The sequence below is a fragment of the Myotis nattereri genome, assembly GCF_964212035.1.
Source record: "Myotis nattereri genome assembly, chromosome: 11".
In the NCBI taxonomy this organism is placed as follows: domain Eukaryota; kingdom Metazoa; phylum Chordata; class Mammalia; order Chiroptera; family Vespertilionidae; genus Myotis; species Myotis nattereri.
This window is the reverse complement of record NC_138086.1, coordinates 26,634,629-26,655,916: the sequence shown is the minus strand read 5'-3', so window position 1 is coordinate 26,655,916 and position 21,288 is coordinate 26,634,629. Positions and strand designations below refer to the sequence as shown.

Genomic DNA, 21,288 nt, shown 5'->3' with positions numbered 1-21,288 from the left:
ACTGAACTGTATTTTATAAAGCAAATGGTAAAATTCCCCAGCCTGTGAGAACATAATCAAGGCATCACTGTGCATAAAGCCACTGTGTATTACTTTCCGTTATTATAAAAATAATTTATACACCTGGTAGAACCTATCACAAATAAACAATATTCTTTAATAGAAAGGGAATACTGAACTCAAGAATTTTAGAACAAATTTAAACAACATCTAGATTTTTCTTACCATGACTACTACCATTGACTTTGAGCAGGCTAAAACAGTAGTGGGCACACTGGGGCCCATTGGCCAATCCCTGGAGCATTTTCAGATAAGGAATATAAATAGTTGGAGGCAACAGGTCACCCATTTGCCTAACAAACTTTGACAAGACAACCTGAAATAGGTAGAAACCATTAGTTTACATAAAGCATATCTTAATTTTAAGGCAACAGGGACTACCTGATAAAGACTATATATTAACAAAAACTAATTAAGTGCTCTGATTTAACCCCCCAAAGCCAAAATAATCTGGTATTCTACTTATGAAAATTTGTTTTTTTTAAGCTTGTCACTAGCAATTTAAATATCTCAATGTCTCAGAACATCAGATTATTCACATTCTAAATATGCAAAGCAACTGAAGAAACTTACCCATCTAAAATTAACCAGCAAATTCAAAGATATACCTAGAAATCAGAGTTACTAAATTCCAATCAAATTTAGTATAAAGACCTGCAACCTGAAAAAATATTTTATGGTAGCATAAACATATTTTGTTTTGTGTTCCAGCCAATACCTACACTCCTGCAAGTTCACTTACTAACTTTTCCTTATTCTTTAAATCTATTATCAACAGCTAAAAATATTATTCAGAATCATTAGTTGGAACTCAGAACTGAAAATGTAGAGATCTCTGGATATTACTGTTAAATCTGTTAGGTGTAACAATGGTTTTGTAAGTACGTACAAAAAACAGGCTGATTTTTAAGAGCTATTAACTTAACCAATGAGAAGTGAAATGTCATGCTGCCTATAATTTACTTTAAAATAATCCAGCGAAATAAAAGTAGGAAAAAATAACACTAATAAATAAACCAAACATGACAAGATGTTAGTAGCTATTAAATTAAGATGCTGGGTGCTCATTATAATTAATCTCTCTTCCATGTTCAAGAATTTTCACAATAAAGTTTTTTTTAATATCTAAGAATTTTAATAAATCCTTCTCTAAAACATTTTTAAAGGGGAGAAATATGAAACAATAAGTGTAAGAAATCAGTAAAAAGAAGTGGTATCTGATGTTAGACTCTACCATAAATGAAAATTAAACACATGAAAGCTGCTAGAACAGGAAATCCCAAAGACAGATGTGGCAATCTGACTCATTTGCTACAGCATGTCATACTTTAGTTAATGTAGGGTAAAAAATGAACTTTTCCTACACTATCACTGACTCATATGCACTTTGTCATCAATTATAACTTCTAAGCTTCTTCCTTTAGTACTTGTACCGCTCCTATCTTCCCCAACTTATTAAGAATGTGTATTGATTAGTGTCATGCGTGAGGACAGACTAATACTAATAAAATTCAAGGAAGTTACACATAAAGAGACTAGATACCTTTCCCATCTCTAAGGATTTGACACCTACCTAGTATGTTCTAAAAGCCTGACTACATAAACTCCAAAATAATGAGAACTTAAATTTAAGAGTTTCAAATTCCCTTTAAAAGGAAAAAGTGTAAATTTCTAAAGAGTATACATTAGTGGCCATTTGTGTTAACAGCAATAACATCAGGCAAAAACATTTTTCATGTTTTCAGGACTCCCAATTACCACCCCAGAGTAGAAAAAGGAAGAGCTCACCTGGCGCTGAGGGGGTCGCTGATGAGCCACCCCAAGGTAAGAACCTAGGATGGTGGTAGTCTGCAGAGGCTCTGAGGGACACCAATATTCCAAAGCAAGCTCCAAATTAAAAGGGTTCTTTCTATATAGCTCACCAATCTGCAAAGAGTAAACATGACTATGGAAAAATGTCTATAACTCAAAAATTACTTTTAAATAAAAATTTACATTTTTAATGAATGTACTTAAGAAATTCGATCTAAAATTTTCCAAAGTTAAAGAAAAAATAATGGAAGAAGGGAGATGACAATCCACCCAATAAAATGGCTTACCAAGAGCATTAAATGTTCCAGATCCCTTCTAAGTGAAATGGGGGGTTCATTACCCATCTGCATACTCATATGAATCATTCGAGCGTCTTCATCTGCCCGATTCCTCAACTGCTTCACCTAACAAATGTATTACATATGGTTTGAGAAGTAAATTTATTATACAAGTGAACAATACTGAAAGCAAGAAATCAGGCATTTGAAAGTGATTACATAAAAGAAAAACGGTTTAAATATCAATCCCACTTTAATGACATGAAGAAATATGGAAAACATTTTATTGTAAATAAATCCACAATTTATAGTATCTTAAAATTTCAGTGTATTTTCCACTACAGAAAAGTTGAGTCTATCTACAGTGCTTCTCAATGGAGACATTACTGACATTTTGGGCAGGACATTTCTTCACTGGTTTGGATTATCCTGAACAATGAAGGAGGGTTTACTGGACTATCTACTAACTACCAAAAGCACTGCGATAGTTAATGTAACAAGCAAAACTGGTCCCACTCATTTCCCAAACCAACTCTGAAGGACAGTACAGCCCCGGTTGAGAACTATTCCCTTACAACATTTGTGTGTACTAAATGCCAACTGAAATTAAGAAACTTTTTCTTCCTTAAAAAAAATATAGTTAGATACATCCAAAATTTTAACTGGAGATTCCAACAATCCTCTCTCAATATTCAATAGAACAAGTACACGTACAATCAGTATGGATATGAAAGACTTGTACAGCACTATCAACCCACTGATCAAAGACGTCTCAAGGAAAAATAGAAAATATATTAAATAGAACAAAAAAGAAAATACAACATATCAAATTTGTGACACAGCTAAAGCAGTAACTTGAGATAAATATATAACATTAAATGCTTATATTAGAAAAAAAGGTTTCAAATCAATAATCTTAGCTTCTACCTTAAAAAAGTGAGGTTATATTAAACCCAAAGCAAAAGGAATAATATAATAAAGTGCAAAATTAAAAGCAGTGAAATAAAGTATAAAAATATCAATGAAGCCAAATCAATAAAATAGATAAACCTCTAGCTAGGTTAAATAAGAAACAAAGGGAGAAGACACAAATTAGTAATATTAAGATTCAAAGAGAAAATATCGCTATAGATCCTATACACATGAAAAACGTAATACAAGAATATTAGGGAAAACTTTATACTAATCAATTTGAATGGACAAATTCACTGACAGACACAAACCACCAAAGCTCATTTAAGAATAGACAACCTAAATAGTCCTATGTCTATTTTTTAAAATTATAGTATCCCAGAATTGTGAATAAATTCATTATTTATCCTACCCAAGCCATTTGTGATTCTGTTTAATCAAATTACTCTCATCCTTCATTTCCAGATACCATTATTATTCCATAACCAAAGTCCCAGCTGTGCTACTAATTAGGGAAAACTTTAAGCCTTAACCTTTCTAAGGTTTCATTTCTGCAAATGTAAACTAAAAGGATTAGCAGGCTTCTTTCTATTCCGAATTCTGTGATTCTACCAAGTCCTTCAAGGTTGATGAAGGGTCAAGCTACCTGTTAAGTATTCCTTGACTATTCTAGTCTGAAATGAACTATACTTAGCTTAAATAAATCCATAGTAATTTAGTGCCTATACTTCTCATTTACTTACTATTAGTACTTGTGTTTTTCTGTGTATATGTATCTTATCTCTCCAACTAGGTTATAATTCTTTGCTGGCAGGCAAATGAATCCCCTACTTATTTGACTTCTTCACAACGCCTAGCATTGTACCTGGCAACATGAGAAACTCAACAAACATGATTCATTAAATAATTAAGCACTGCTTGCCTTATGGATACTTTTTCAATTTGCCTTATGTTTTTCAAAAGGTATGATATCAGAACACACATGTCATTACAAGTGTAGATTCTTTAAGAGTGCTTTTTTTTTTTTAATATATTTTATTGATTTTTTACAGAGAGGAAGAGAGAGAGATAGAGAGTCAGAAACATCGATGAGAGATAAACATCGACCAGCCGCCTCCTGCACATCCCCCACTGGGGTTGTGCCCGCAACCCAGGTACATGCCCTTGACCGGAATCGAACCAGGGACCTTTCAGTCCGCAGGCTGACGCTCTATCCACTGAGCCAAACCGGTTTCGGTAAGAGTGCTTTTTTTTAATAGACAAACACAAAAAGTGATTTTATAGAACTTTACTCCCTTTTATTGCCTGCCACCACCTTAATGGTTTTCTTGGAACAAAACGGCACATGAAGCATATGCTATGAAGGACCTGTCTAAGATTGCTCTAAAAATCTTTTTTGGATCAAGCCCTTTATTCAAAAATAGCTTTTGTATTGATTTCTTTAATCCATTAAGTTACCTGTATCCATGCAAAAGCTCATTTATATACTACTAGAGGCCCAATGCATGAAATTCATGCAAGGGGCTCAGCCCTCGCAGCCCCGCCTCATCCAGAAGGTTATCCAGACGGTCTTTCGGAAGTTTCTCTAGACTTCGCCCTGCTGTTCGGTCTAATTAGCATATTATCTCTTTATTATATAGGATAATTGAGAATCTAGCCCTTGCTGGTTTGGCTCAGTGGATAGAGCATTGACCTATGGACTGAAGGGTCCCAGGTTCAATTCTAGTTAAGGGCACATGCCAGGGTTTCGAGCTCAATCCCAAGTAGGTGGCATGCAGGAGGCCACCGATCAATAATTCTCTCTCAACATTTATGTTTCTATCTCTCTCTCCTTCTCCCTTCCTCTCTGAAATCAATAAAAATATATATTTTTAAAAAAGAGTCTAAATAATTATCTATGAAACGAGATTTTCCTCTATGCCTTCCAAATCATACATAAAAATATACATAAGACAACTTAGCATCAATCCCTAGGGTAGCAAGGTATTAATAATTTTCTACCCATACAAGCATTTTTATTTAACTATTACTTTCTCATTATAAACCATTCTCAATGTGAAATATTTTTTAGCTTATTCTCAGTTAACAGGTTTTATTATTTCACTGTCATGAATCACAAACTAATTCACAAGCTGTAACACAACTACTACAAATTTTAATCTATATTAAAAGTTTTATTAGTGTCTAAAACAGTGATGGTGAACCTTTTGAGCTCGCCGTTTCAGCATTTTGAAAAACCCTAACTTAACTCTGGTGCCGTGTCACATATAGAAATGTTTTGATATTTGCAACCATAGTAAAACAAAGACTTATATTTTTGATATTTATTTTATATATTTAAGTGCCATTTTACAAAGAAAAATTAACCAAAAAAATGAGTTCGCGTGTCACCTCTGACACGCGTGTCATAGGTTCGCCATCACTGGTCTAAAACGTAAGATTAATTCATTAATAAGTTTTAAATTATTTTATAAAATTCTCCTACTACTTTTTACTCATCCTAAATTAATTCCACCTACCTTCATTGGCATAAGTGCAAGGAAATCTGTGATGAGATTGTGGATTCTGCGAATATAAAATTCATCCTGATAGAAGTTTTCTGACACTACTACGGATTCAGTGAGGAACAGGAAAACATTGTCAGCAATTGCGAGCTCTGCCATTGCTTCATCTGCTTCTGTGAATTCAGCCACAGCTAAAAATGTATTTACACAAACAGCACACAAAATAAAAGTTATTTAAACTAGATTATAATATCTCATAATATTGTTGATGTTCCAAAATTGCTCAACCTCCTAGCATGCGATATGCACAAAATAAAGACTCTGTAACTCTAATTCACAAACCCCAAAGAAGTACTGAAAAAATTCATAGAAAACCACATGCTTTCATAGTAACATTATGAGTGATAAAAAATTACATCAGAAATATACGATGTAACACTGATGTAGTCAGGGAGCTATTAATAAAGCATCAACATCTGAAAATTATGCTAAGGTTTTAATCTCAATAAAATTATCTGGATCATTCAGAAAAAGTCTTCACAGCCCACAAGTCAGACCAAAACCTGAATGACCACTTAAGTAGCCCCACTAATTGGTAATCAAGTAGCAAAAATTGAAAAACAAATCTTAACCTAAAGACTTTTTGTTAGCTTTCTATTTGGAAATTTCAAACAGATTATCTAAAAAAAATACCAAGCTTCAATATTATCCATTATGGTCAATCGCATTTCATCTAGATCTCCAAGCATTCCCCCTCTCTACCAAAATTAGATACAAGCAAATTTCAGACAATTTAACATTTCACTCATATGTATTTCAAAAAGAAAATAAACCACAAACACATAATACCATTATCATATCTTAAAAAATAATTCCTCAATATCAAATACCCAGACAGTAGTCAAATTTACAATTTCTCATAAATGTTATGAAAGACTATTTTCCATTTTGCTTTTATAATATGTGCAGTTTGCTTGAAGCTAGATTCAAATAAAAACTATACAATGCCATTAACTGATATATCTGTAGGCTCCTCCTACATCTTTTATATTTTTCCCTTGTCCTCTCTTTGGTGAAAAACTGGAACTTTGATTCTGTAGAGTTTTCCATGTGGCATGTGGTGTGGCATGCATCCCATCCAATGGTGCAGTTAACATTTTCTGTCCTCTGATTATACTAAAAATTAGCAGTTTTATCTAGAGAGACTTGATCTGACTGACATTCATTTTTTTTGGTAATAGAATATCTTAGGTAAAGTTGTGTCCTTCCATCAAAAAATACATTGCTGATTACTTCTTTTAAATTTTACACATAAAACTGCTAGTTAACTTTGCTGCAATCTGGCTTTAGAAAAGAAAGAGCTACATAGCTTATTCTGCTTGGCTCTCTTAGAGACCAAATACATAGTGTGCTACTGAAAGTATTTCCACTTCTTTGAAAAGGGTCAGGAATAGATATAAAGCAGGACAATCTCAAACCAAGGGCTTTTGTTTTGCATTTTGAAATAAAGCCTACATATCTACCTATTCCATGCAAACTCCTTGAGAACAAAATAGTTTCCTAATTCTTAGGATTAATGATTACTGAAATTATTAAGTAGATATTAATAATAATAACAATAACTTCAAACCTTCACGTGAACTCATAAATGTTGGAATTAAAACTGTATGATGATCAATTCAAGAACTATTTATGGGAGACTATTCAGGTAATAAATGGCATTAATAGCTTAATGTAAACTGAGTTTTAATGTTAAAATCAATACATACAAATTTTGTATAGTTTGGTAAAATTCCAAACATACCTTTATAAAATAATATAATAAATATGTTTGATAAGATTTTTCAGAAGTCTATGAAGAGAGTAGAAACTAATTTTTCAAAATTGAGATTTTTGTTAAAACTTGTCTGTATAATTTCAAGAAATAACCATTTCTGCAATATAAGATAAACAATGTATTTTCTAGCAATTTTTAAAATTCAAACTTACAAAAATATTTTTATAGTTTAAAAATGTTAATATCCCTAATTATCAAAGCTTATAAAAGGGTATGCGCATGTAAAGTTAAAGAGATTAAGTAGCCAAAGATCTAGGACTTGAAATGGGGGTCTGGATTCCCAGCCTATTTTTATCTACTATTCTATAGCCAACTATAGCATATTGTATGGTGCCTCTCCAGATCAGGGAATAGTACAGTAAATTATAGCAAAAGAATCTGATTAACCATCACATAGCCACTTAAAAGATCAAAGGGTAATTTTATGCCAGAAAAGTACTGAAATAAGACTTGTAAATCAATAAAGGGCTATACTCCAGAAACAGAATTTGTACATACATACAAATGTCTAATTAGCCACCTATCAGCTTTAATATAAAAAACATTCATCCCTAGCTGGTTTGGCTCAGTGAATATAGAGCATCGACCTGAACACTGAAGGGTCCGGGTTTGATTCCGGTCAAGGGCACATGCCTGGGTTACGGGCTCAATCCCCAGTAGGGGGCGGAGGCAGCTGATCAATGATTCTCTCATTGATGTTTCTATCTCTCTCTCCCTCTCTGAAATCAATAAAAATATATTTTTTAAAAAAACAAGAAAAAAACCACTTGGCCAAAGACAGACTCTTAATACAAAAAATGCTTTGTGCAGCCCCCTTGGGAATAGCATGTCAACTGTGAACAAAATGGTCTGGAATCATTTTATTACTAATAGTGCCTTGGATGTACGAATGCCTTTCAACACAACCTCAATAAAAATACTAAATGTAAAAAAAAAAGTTCTGGAATCATACAAATGATAAGACACTGGAATCTGTTGACACTCCAAAACTAGAAAACATTGACATGAATTATAAATTTTAATAAAAATCTTTCCAGATTTACCACAAAAACAAATGACAACTCTTGGACTTCAAATTACAATGAAAGCATAGTTCTCATCCAGTTAGAGTACACCACTACTTGAGTATGGTAATTACATGAATGTAAACAACACAACAGGATATGCTACAGTGAGTAACAAACTGTTAAGTCAGAATCCCACATCCATTCTTTTTTATTTTAATGTTTTTATTGATTTTAGGAAGAGAGAGAGAAACAGTGATCAGTTGCCTCCCATTCAGGACAGGACCCAAAACCTGAGCATGTACCCTGACTAGGAATCAGAAATAAACCAGCGACCTTTTGGCACATGGTAGGAAGCTCAACCAACTGAGCCACACTGGCCAGAGCCCACATGCATTCTTGATTGATCCAAAGATCTCTTTTCTAATATACTACTAGTATATATAAGGGAAATAGTATTTCATATCATTTCTTTTGGGAGACAAAGGGGAAAAAAAGTCTGTATTTTACCACCTTAACTAAGTTTCATTTAATACAACTCTGGATATTTTTCTATGCTCCTGCTTATATATGGCAAAAATAACACCCTTTCCAAAATACCATTAAAATTGTTATGTTCTTCCTCATAACAAAATTACCTACAATCAATTTACCTGTCACATCAGGTAACTGAGATATTCCCCTCAACGCCAGTGCCCAGGCAAGTCGAACAGTGGCTTGCAGCCCAGGCAGTTTCCAAGGCTGCGAGTCTTGAAGGCGAGAGTGAACTGATGCGATGTACTGTCTCTCAGTCAAGAGTGGAAGTTGCTGAATCATATCTGAAAACACAATAGACCACTATGTGAAAAAGTAGAAAAATTTTCACTCTGATATACAGAAATGTCTAAAAACCACAGAATTCTCATCAAATTATGATTAACACTAAGGTTTGACAAACCAAAAATCATACACAAACTAAAAACAAAAGAAATCAACAATAATCCTAAATTTTAATTCTATTATTTCCAGTGGTTTTTATGTGTACTATAAATAAATTCGAAAAATAAAGAGCTACTCATGTTTTCTGTCCATAAATTCTAAAATATAAATCAATGCTACTTAAATATCAAAACAGACTCTTACTAAATAAGCCTGATTTTAAAATATTAAATAAAAGGGGACCAAAACAAAGAATGCAAATTGCAAACAAGTATCTACTCTGATTGTAACATAAATGAAATAGCCAAATGATAATTAAAGAATTTTCAATTTAAGTTCAGTTGTGCTACGGTACCTCAAACAAGCACAGAATTCTGAATAAAATTAATAATAAATAAATAATGGGACACCACTGACTACCCAAGAATTCATTTATTTTACTTCACTATTTTCTTATATTCATTTTTTAAAATTTATTTTAATTTTATCAAAAGGAAGGGGGCTGAGAGAGAAATATCAATGTGAGAAACATCAATGGTTGCCTCTCACATGCACCCTGACCAGGGTTTGAACCCACAACCTGGGTATGTGCCCTGGCTGAGAATCAAACCTGCCATCTTTTGGTGTACTGGACGACACTCCAACCGACTGAGCCACATCAGCCTGAGCTCTTACAAGTTCTTTTGATGCCATCTTGTGAATAATTAGTTCAGTGATTCCCAACCATTAAAAACACAGTCTTTAATTTCCTATACTTTCAAAGTTTCTGTCTACTATTGTACATGCACTAATAATTCACTTCTCCCATTTCTTAATCAAAGATATACAGAACAGAAATTATGAGTTAATCAACCTAAACACCTGAAATTGATACAATTACAGCCTAATGCCAAAACCTTTGATTATTAGCTTATGAAACTTCCCAGGCATTTCATTAAGCTTTGAAAACTCCCAACTTACAAACTTCCATTAAGACAGCCCACTCCTACTTAATTCTGTGCTTCATTGCATTCAATACAGGAAATCTGACCAATGCGATAGTTGGCAGCATTCCTATAAGAGTACAGGTGCTGCTTATTCTATGACACACACAGTCTGTGTGACAACTTGATTGGAGGAAAGGGGCTACTGTGTTTTAAATAAGCCTTTCCTAGTGGCTAAGGATAGCCACCAAAGATGAGTGGGAAATGTCCATTCTCCTCACATACCTAATGAGAGGAGATGTGGATGATACAATCAAAAGTGAACAGGGATAATTGTTGGAATAATTATAAATATCTATGACATTAAATGGCAATAATCTTCCTTTGCGGGAATCATTTTTGAGTCCTCAGTTCTAAGGAGTAACTGGTTATGTATTACCAAGTAAAATTTTATCTACTTCAGAGAAAACGTAAGTCAAAGATGATATATTACTAAAAATGAGTTATCCTCCCTTAGAATGTTTTCATAAAAGGTTTGAAATATGAATAAATAGTAAAGAAACAATTAAGTAAATCAGGTATGTGTAACTCATGAACATGTGTTACATAACCTCTAACACAGGGGTCCTCAAACTTTTTAAACAGGGGGCCAGTTCACTGTCCCTCAGACCATTGGAGGGCCGGACTATAGTTAAAAAAAAAACTATGAACAAATTCCTATGCACACTGCACATATCTTATTTTGAAGTAAAAAAACAAAACGGGAACAAATACAATATTTGTATTTGCATGTGGCAGCGGGCCGTAGTTTGAGGACCCCTGCTCTAACACATTCCCATTCCAAAATCCAAAAGGACAACAGAAACATCTAGTAGGATTATAATTATTTTTAAAATATAATCTTATATCTAAACAAATATGGCTGAATTGCACACAAAGGAATAAAAAGTACAATTTTTAACTTTAGTAGCTAAAATATCACCCTTCTTAAATGTTATCTCCACAATTTTATTAATAAGTATAAAATAGTGTATTAATAGGCATAAAACCCAATACCATCGCGCTCCTCTGTGCTTTGTTCTATAAAACTGATATCAAAGCAGTACAGAAGTGCCATGAGAAGAGCCAGATTCACCGCATCCAACAAGCCATTAGCCTCAACTGTCACTCTTTCCAAATGTCCAATAAGGAGCAGAGTGTCATCTTTGCCTAATGGTGACTGGCAAGCCCAGGAGAAAATGCTTTCTGCCAGAGACTGCCTGCACTCCTTGATGAGGTCAGAAACCTAGGAATAAGAATGTATGATTAAATATGTATATAGTAAACAAGTGTCAAATAAAAGTATATAAATAAATCACAGTGAAGCCTGGTCTTATTCCAAAATCTTAACTATCTTTTTTTATAAAGGATAACTAAATAAATGTATCTGACTCCTACAATCTCATCTCTGGAATTCTGAACAAACCATATTGTTAATTCCTCATTCTTAAGTTCCAACCTCCTGTGTGGGATAACCAATTTCTTGAAAAGTTCATTCCAGAAAGAAAACTAGAATGGCACATAAGGGACTGGAACAGTGATTCTCAACCTTCCTAATGCCGTGACCCTTAATACAATTCCTCATGTTGTGGTGACTCCCAACCATAAAATTATTTTCATTGCTACTTCATAACTGTAATTTTGCCACTGTTATGAATCCTAACGTAAATATCTGATATGCAGGATGTATTCTCATTGTTACAAATTGAACATAATTAAAGCATAGTGATTAATCACAAAAACAATATGTAATTATATATGTTTTCCGATGGTCTTAGGCAGCCCCTGTGAAAGTGTCGTTCGACCCCCAAAGGGGTCGCGACTCACAGGTTGAGAACCGCTGGACTAGAAAGAACCTAAAACCATCACAAGTCTATTTTTGCAGACACAGCTGCCTACACACTTAAATACATATTACTAATTTTCCTATGCCTGCACTAAAAGAATGTTCTAATTGTCATGATTTTTCTGCCTCTGAGATTTGACAACCCATGATCTCATCTTGTTGAAAACTTGCCTCTTTGCGATGCTTTTCACTGCCCAAACCTCTCTCACGCTGTAGTTTCTCAAACTCATTGTTCACATCAATCTGTGATACCAGGGTAAGAACTTTGTAAGTCAACCCTTGCTCCATTAGTTCATCTGTAAAGCGTGTTATCATGGAAACCAGTTCTGGACTGTAATGAAAAGAAATCAATAAGCGAAGTTATAATGAATAGTAATGGTTATACTTCCTCATCAGATGGATCCGGCAAACACTTTTTTGACAATAATTGCTGCATTACTGGAAACAACCAGTATGAATTATATCCTAGATCTCTTCATCCTTTTTAGATCACTGGGTTTCAATAAACTTCTAACCATAAATAACTGAATTATTTTTTATTTGTAAAAAACATCAAGTACATTTAACCTGTTGTGTCACTCGTGGCAGAATAAGGGAGTATTTATAACTTATGTTACACACATTACTTAAATTACATATATGAAGGAGAACTTGTTATTGTTTCTATAATTATAATTCTTTAAGTAATTTCTGATTAACCCCTGAAATCCTAAGAAGCAAACAGACCTGAGTTCGAGGGTCCATGTCTTTCCTCGTCTAGACTGTATTAAGGCTTTCAGAGAGTTCGCAATGCACCGCTTTCCATCCCAATATAGAAGAACAGCTACTAATCCTCTGGTGAGGCCAGGAAAATGTGGCTGCTGGTGCTCTCCTAGAAAAGAAAGTTGAGAAATAATTTAGTAAATAAGCACCTGTATTCAGGATGAGACAAAAACCACTACACCAATGTTCAAAGAAGTCACAGACTCTCAGGGCTTAAGGGGCCTTAAGGGCCCTCTACTTCAAACATCTATCCACTGTGTTATTCTCTTTCACCTCAAATCTTTCAAATATTTGGAAGTTTCTTCCCCTAGAGCCTTTTCTGAAACTTAAACAGCCTTTTCTTGTGTTTCATCTTCTTTACTCACCCTTTAACAGCTCACCTTTGAGTAAATTCTACTTTGCCTTTTTTGAAGCACCCTGCCTATAATTTGTTTCATTTCCTAAGGCTTTTTTCTTCCCTTAGCCCAATCACTCCTCCACTCCATTCCCTCTGTTCCCCAAATTCATCTCACTGCTTCATACCTGTAAAGGCGACTGTTTCTGTCTGGATGCCCTTGGTCCTCCTAAGTGCCCACCTATTCCATTTGATATATGTCTTCTCGCTTTAACACCTACCTTAAGCCTCATGATATTTGTGAAGACTTCTCTGTTCAATCCAAGGTCAATTTAATCCTCTGCCCTCCAGACCATCACTAAATCATGCACAAACCTGCATTAATGCACTTAGTAGTGTCATAAATATCTGTATCCATATTTGTATCCATGTCTTTCTCAATTACTAGATTATGGGCTCTTTTATACTAGTTGAGGTTTTCTTCATCTTTATATGCCTGGAATCTTAACATAGTGCCTGGCATACGGTATGCATAAAATAAATGTTTGTTAAGTAAAAGTTCTGAGTAAAGCTCAAGCATGTCCAGTTAACATCTCCATCACAGAATGGGAAAACTACCTGACCTATTCTCAATATCACACTTCTTTTAATGCAGCCTTAGTTCAAAAGGTCAAAAAGGTATTTTGGCAGCCACATGATATCTTTAGACATATTAAACTTTCTTTTAATTAAAATGCCTACATGGCTTCTTCACATGGCTCCTCTGTTATTACTTAAATCAGTGGTTCTCAACCTGGGGGTCGAACGACGCTTTCACAGGGGCCGCCTAAGACCATCGGAAAACACATGTATAATTACATATACATATTGTTTTTGTGATTAATCACTATGCTTTAATTATGTTCAATTTGTAACAATGAAAATACATCCTGCATATCAGATATTTACATTACGATTCATAACAGTGGCAAAATTACAGTTATGAAGTAGCAACAAAAATAATTTTATGGTTGGGGGTCACCACATGAGGAACTGTATTAAAGGGTCACGGCATTAGGAAGGTTGAGAACCACTGATTTAAATGAACTGCTTATTTTACGGAGATTTCCATCTTTTCTCTCTACAGCAGCCAGAGAAATAATTTCAAGGCTATTCCAGATTATGAAAATTTTCTGCTTAACGCTCCTGCCTACAACTTCCCATTGCAATTAGAATAAAATCCAAATTAATTTTCATGGCTTGCAAGATTACATTTCTGCTCTATCCTAGTCTTCCTTCACTCTCCCCGTCACCTAATGTTCCCACCACAGAGGTCTTTTTGTCCTTTCGCAAGCCTTTGTTCTCACCTCAAGCACTTGCAGTGGCTCTGCCTAGAACACCTTCCCCCACAACGCTGGCATTTGTCATCATGCAGGTCAAGCCAAATGTCCCAATCTCACAGAGGCCTTCTACCTCCTACCGCTTTGTTTTATTTTCTTCCGAGAACTCAGTGTTACTGAAATTATCTTATTATGTCCTATTAGCAGAATCACCCCCTCAAAAAGAAACTCCGAAAAAGCAGTGACCTTATCTTCTTACTTATTATATGACAATAAATGCTTTGTGCTATAAAATTTCTGAGATGTAGCCAATGATTCTTTGCCAGTGAACTACCATGTAAAAGCTTATCTTAAAAGTTAAATTACCTTTAACGCTTCCAGTGGCTAAACTAAAGCTTTCCATTAGCCAAAGAGAAACAAAAGGAAATTATTTGAATATAGTTTTTCATGTAAATGGCATCCTTAAAAACTATTCTGGAATCTGAATTATATTCTACTTTAAAGTTCGAGTGAATAATTTTATAATATTCTTACCGCCTTACCACGGTTCAGTTAAACGTCAACCTACCAGCTAGGAGAAGCTCAACCGCTGCCAGTTCTCCAATGTCAAAAAGGTCACTGAGGATAAAGGCCTCTTTAATGAGCTGCTCAGGAAGAAGTCGGGTTCCCTGTTGACCCTGGATGGCGACTCCCTCTGTGCTGGCTTTCTGAACCTTCTCATGTTGTTGAACATTTTTTGGCTACAATGGTAAAAATAAGTAAGGTCATGTAATAAGAAGAGTACATTGAAGACAAGGTCTTAAAGTGTTACCTAAAGAAATTTATTCATAAGGCAGCCTGTAACATGACATAAGAAGTATTTCTTAACAGATAATCTACAATTAGACTTTTATGAGGTAACATTTCATATCACCTTCACCTTTTTATACTATTACTACCTTCTCAATAATGGCTCCTGCTGAACTCTTAACTATAAAAGCTTAAGAAAGCACACAAAATAGCAGACTATTTTTCAAGTTTCTAAGGAACTTTTCCAATTATATAGTTAATAAATAAAAACATTAAGTTCATCAAGTGGGAAATAACAAATGGACATATAAATTATTGAATTAGTTAGTGGGCTAATAGTAGGTTATTAATATAGTATTAAAAACATAGTCTTATCCCCCCAAAAGTCTTACAACTTAGTTCAAATATTTAATGAATGACATAACGAATTACTTGATGGATCATACAATCTTAGAAATTTACACTTTACCAAAAAAGGCCATTTAATCTGACTTCTCTATTAACAGATGGGAAAACTGATGCCCAGAGAAGTCAGATGACTTGCCCTTGGGCATAAACCTTTAGTAGCAGAGCCAAGACTGGAACTCAACTCAACTGGCTCCCAGGCTAGGACTCTTTCCAATAAGAATATCTAAAAAAAACAAAGCTAAAAAGTAAAAGGCCATTCCTGGTAAGACAAATTCATAAACAGTTCTTATTTGATCTTGTTAGTCTATAAAAGAAAAGTGCTAAACAGCAAGAAAAGGAGTTTCCAAACATAATCCCCTCCACTTACGTACTCTATTCCTGGATGAAAAGGATTTCAAGATGCAGTAACTAATGATATGCAAGCACTGATTAGTTCAGCTAACACAACTCATAGAACATTATGAAGAGTTAAAATTTTGGCCGAAACCGGTTTGGCTCAGTGGATAGAGCATCGGCCTGCGGACTGAAAGGTCCCAGGTTCGATTCCGGTCAAGGGCATGCACCTGGGTTGCGGGCATATCCCCAGTGGGGGATGTGCAGGAGGCAGCTGATCGATGTTTCTCTCTCATCGATGTTTCTAACTCTCTATCTCTCTCCCTTCCTCTCTGTAAAAAATCAATAAAAAATATATTTAAAAAAAAAAAAAGAGTTAAAATTTTGAAGTGTACCTGGAAACAAAAAAAATAATCAATCTTACTGAACTTAGATGTATTAACGTTAAGTCAGAAATTCCAAGGAGGCTGATTTTTCTAGAATATACTGAACTAAGTTGTATTCAAATATTTTTAAAATATCTCCTAGCTAGAGATACATCAATATTAACTTTATAGAAAACAAAAAGAAGACAACTGCTTCTAGAAAAAATTACATTTTTAGAGAAAACTTGAATCAATGGACCAGAACAAGTAACATATTCATTTATATGCATTAAGAGTTTACATGTACCTTCAATCTTTAAAAAAAAAAAAAAAAAGCAAATACAAATACAAGAAGCAAAAAAGAAAATTTCCTACTGGGTTTCTGAACAAGGAGATGAAGTCAGGTTTATGTTTCTTCAAAATCATGTCAAGAAGGTGGACAGCTTCAGGTTGTCTTCTCCAAAGGACATTTCCCACCGTTTGCCAAATGTCTTTATAAGGGCCCCATAGACTAGCAGCTTAAAGAAAAATAAATAAATAAATCAGCATCAAATAAAACATATATTTGGAAAACAATGTAGGTGTTATCTATACATTTTAATCATGCTCACAGCTACTTTTAAATATGCTGAGCTATATATACAAACCACACACTAACATAAAAGTATACTTATTAAAATTCTAAAGCAAAAATTTATCATTTTGTAGAGTAAATCCTGACTTTAAATTGGAATATCCGCTGGACCTGGTTTTGCCACTTTAGTAGCTGTGTGACATGAAGCGTGGAAATAACCTCTTTACACTTCAGTTTCCTTATATATAAACGAGAGGCTCAGTGCACAGATTTGTGCACCGGTGCGGTCCCTCGGCCTGGCCTGTGGGGATCGGGCCAAAACTGGCTCTCTGACATCCCCCAAGGTGTCCTGGATTGCGAGAGGGCAGTTCTCAGGTAACAAACCCCGGAATCGGGCTCCCTCCTCTCTGGTTCCGAGTGTATCACCTGAGAACCACAGTGCCAAGTCATTGCATCTCCTGCACTGAGCATCTGCCCCTTGGTGGTCAGTGCGCATCATAGCTACAGTCAGACGGTCAAACGGTTGGACGGTCACTTAGGCTTTGATATACTAGTATATAGATAGGAACATCATCCGCTTCATATAAATGAGACACACTAGATAAAACACACGATACAGTGCCTGGCATTCCACAGGCATGCAATAAATGGGACTTTCCATTCAAATGAAAAGCAGGAGTGGGAGGGGGGTTGAAATCAGATTCTGTAAAAATTAGCAGCTGAAAAAAAAAGTAGTTTATAAAGACTCTGAAAGGGAAACTAGTCAAACCCAATCAATCACTGAACAGAGGACACTTAGGAATAACTATACTAACTGTATAACTAGCCTAAACTGTAAAGGATGGTCTGTAAACATGTTCCGTTGCTATCTGGGAAAACACAAAACCAAATAAAGTTACCAGGACAATATGAATGACATGAAAGTTAACTGTAACCTAATTAATGTATTATAATTCCATGAACAAAGCTGTCAGACAAACAATGTTGTCAATATGTTAGGGAATTTGTTGTTGTTGTTGTTGTTGTTAGAGAATTTTTTAAAAGGGGGGAATGTGCAGGAAGAGGACAGACTAAGTCAGTCAAGCTGGATCATTCATTCACTAGACAATTATTTACGGAGGGCCTGGGACATAGACTGAGCAAGATAGGATCCCTCATGGAACTTCCAGATTGACAAGTGGGACAGGCATTAAACTATAGCCTTCAAAAAACAATTACCAGTATAATAAAAGACGTGATGACATACAGAGTGCTGAGAATATATAAAAGGGAACACCTACCCTAATCTGAAGGGCAGAGTAGGAAGTGATATATCAGGTCTTTGGCATGGGGATGAGGAGGAATGGGAATCAGAATGTCTAGACCACACATAGAGAGCAATCATCCAACTCCCTGCTTTGCTCTCATACTTGCCAATCGTCTGATAAAAAAAATACAGTTTGTTCATTCAAGGAAGAACTAAAACCTATCCTCCTCAGACTACTACAAAAAATTCAAGAGGAAGGAACACTTCCAAGCTCATTCTATGAAGCCAGCATCACCCTAATACCAAAACCAGGTAAAGACAACACAATGAAAGAGAATTACAGGCCAATATCCCTCATGAACATAGATGCCAAAATCCTCAACAAAATCTTAGCAAATCGGATCCAGCAGTACATCAGAAAGATCATACACCATGACCAAGTAGGATTTATCCCAGGGATGCAAGGATGGTACAATATCCGCAAATCAATAAACGTGATACATCACATAAACAAATTGAAAGAAAAAAACCACATGGTCATATCAATTGATGCAGAAAAAGCATTTGACAAAATTCAACACCCATTTTTGATAAAAGCTCTCAGCAAGGTGGGAGTAGAAGGATCATACCTCAACATAATAAAAGCCATATATGACAGGCCCACAGCCAACATCATACTCAATGGACAAAAACTAACACCGTTTCCCCTAAGAACAGGAACAAGACAGGGATGCCCCCTCTCACCACTCCTGTTCAACATAGTACTGGAAGTGTTAGCCATTGCAATTCGGCAAGAAGAAGAAATAAAAGGCATTCAAATTGGAAAAGAGGAAGTAAAACTGTCCTTATTTGCAGACGACATGATATTATACATACAGAACCCTAGAGACTCCATCAAAAAGCTACTAGACTTAATACATGAATTTGGCAATGTAGCAGGATACAAAATTAACCCCAAGAAATCTGAGGCATTTCTATACACCAATAGTGAACTTTCAGAAAGAGAGATTATAAAAACAATCCCGTTTACCATCACACCAAAAAAATTAAGCTACCTAGGAATAAACTTAACTAAAGAGGTAAAAGACCTCTACTCAGAAAACTACAGGACGTTGAAAAAAGATATAGAGGAAGACATAAACAGATGGAAGAACATACCGTGTTCATGGATTGGTAGAATCAACATCATTAAAATGTCCATACTACCCAAAGCAATCTATAAATTCAACGCACTTCCCATTAAAATACCAATGGCATACTTCAGAGATCTAGAACGAACTCTCCAAAAATTCATCTGGAATAAAAAAAGACCTCGAATAGCTACAGCAATCCTGAAAAAGACCAAAGTAGGTGGGATCTCAATACCAGATATTAAGTTGTATTACAAAGCCACTGTTCTCAAAACTGCCTGGTACTGGCACAAGAATAGGCATATAGATCAATGGAATAGAATAGAGAGCCCAGAAATCGGCCCGAACCAATATGCTCAATTAATATTTGACAAAGGAGGCAAGAACATACAATGGAGCCAAGATAGTCTCTTCAATAAATGGTGTTGGGAAAATTGGACAGATATATGCAAGAAAATGAAACTAGACCACCAACTTACACCATACACAAAAATAAACTCAAAATGGATAAAGGACTTAAATGTACGACAGGAAACCATAAAAATTCTAGAAGAATCCAAAGGCAACAAAATCTCAGACATATGCCGAAGCAATTTCTTCACTGATACAGCTCCTAGGGCACTTGAAACTAAAGAGAAAATGAACAAATGGGACTACATCAAAATAAAAAGCTTCTGCACAGCAAAAGAAACCATCAACAAAACAACGAGAAAACCCACTGTGTGGGAAAACATATTTGCCAATGTCATATCTGATAAGGGCCTAATCTCCAAAATTTATAGGGAACTCATACAACTCAACAAAAGGAAGATAAACAATCCAATCAAAAAATGGGCAAAGGACCTAAATAGACACCTTTCAAAAGAGGACATTCAGAAAGCCAAGAGACATATGAAAACATGCTCAAAGTCACTAGTCATCTGAGAGATGCAAATCAAAACAACAATGAGGTACCATCTCACACCTGTCAGACTGGCTATCATCAACAAATCAACAAACGACAAGTGCTGGAGAGGATGTGGAGAAAAAGGAACACTTGTGCACTGCTGGTGGGAATGCAGACTGGTGCAGCCACTATGGAAGACAGTATGGAGTTTCCTTAAAAAACTGAAAATGGAACTCCCATTTGACCCTGTGATCCCACTCCTAGGAATATATCCCAAGAAACCAGAAACACCAATCAGAAAGGATATATGCACCCCTATGTTCATAGCAGCACAATTCACCATAGCTAAGATCTGGAAACAGCCTAAGTGCCCATCAGTAGATGAATGGATTAGAAAACTGTGGTACATCTACACGATGGAATACTATGCTGCTCTAAAAAGGAAGGAACTCTTACCATTTGCAACGTCATGGATGGAAGTGGAGAGCATTATGCTGAGTGAAATAAGCCAGTCAATGAAGGAGAAATACCACATGATCTCACTCATTCATGGATAATAGAGACCATTATAAACTTTTGAACAATAATAGATACAGAGGCAGAGCTGCCTCAAACAGATTGTCAAACTGCAGCGGGAAGGCCAGGGAGGGTTGGGGGGCAGGAGGTAGGGGGGTAAGAGATCAACTAAAGGACTTGTATGCATGCATATAAGCATAACCAGTGGACATAAGACATTGGGGGATAGGGGAGGCTAGGGGACTGTCTAGGGCGGGGGGATAAAATGGACACATATGTAATACCCTTTGTAATACTTTAAGCAATAAATTTAAAAAAATAAAAAAAATAAAAAATTTCACACACACACACACACAAAAAAATACAGTTTGTTATATAACTTTTTATGATAAAGAATGAGGTGGCAAACCAGCATGAGTACCCATGCAGATATTCTTCCCATTAAAGATCAACAAACTGGCAGACTGGTATAGCATTTCTTTTACTGTGTTTG

General features: G+C 35.3%; 1 protein-coding gene across 1 annotated transcript in view; it reads right to left on the bottom strand.

The window, feature by feature from the left end:
* NUP205 (nucleoporin 205) overlaps nt 1–21,288 on the bottom strand; it is a gene marked incomplete at its 5' end in the record, with an annotated part of 82,641 nt that overhangs the window by 57,161 nt on the left and 4,192 nt on the right. Inside the window, 10 exons of the mRNA XM_081102647.1 lie at nt 226–376; nt 1,849–1,986; nt 2,160–2,276; nt 5,582–5,757; nt 9,061–9,225; nt 11,305–11,533; nt 12,305–12,464; nt 12,860–13,004; nt 15,117–15,288; nt 16,819–16,961. Of these exons, the coding sequence (XP_080958773.1) occupies nt 226–376; nt 1,849–1,986; nt 2,160–2,276; nt 5,582–5,757; nt 9,061–9,225; nt 11,305–11,533; nt 12,305–12,464; nt 12,860–13,004; nt 15,117–15,288; nt 16,819–16,961 (1,596 nt within the window). The remainder of the gene's footprint in view (nt 1–225; nt 377–1,848; nt 1,987–2,159; nt 2,277–5,581; nt 5,758–9,060; nt 9,226–11,304; nt 11,534–12,304; nt 12,465–12,859; nt 13,005–15,116; nt 15,289–16,818; nt 16,962–21,288) is intronic.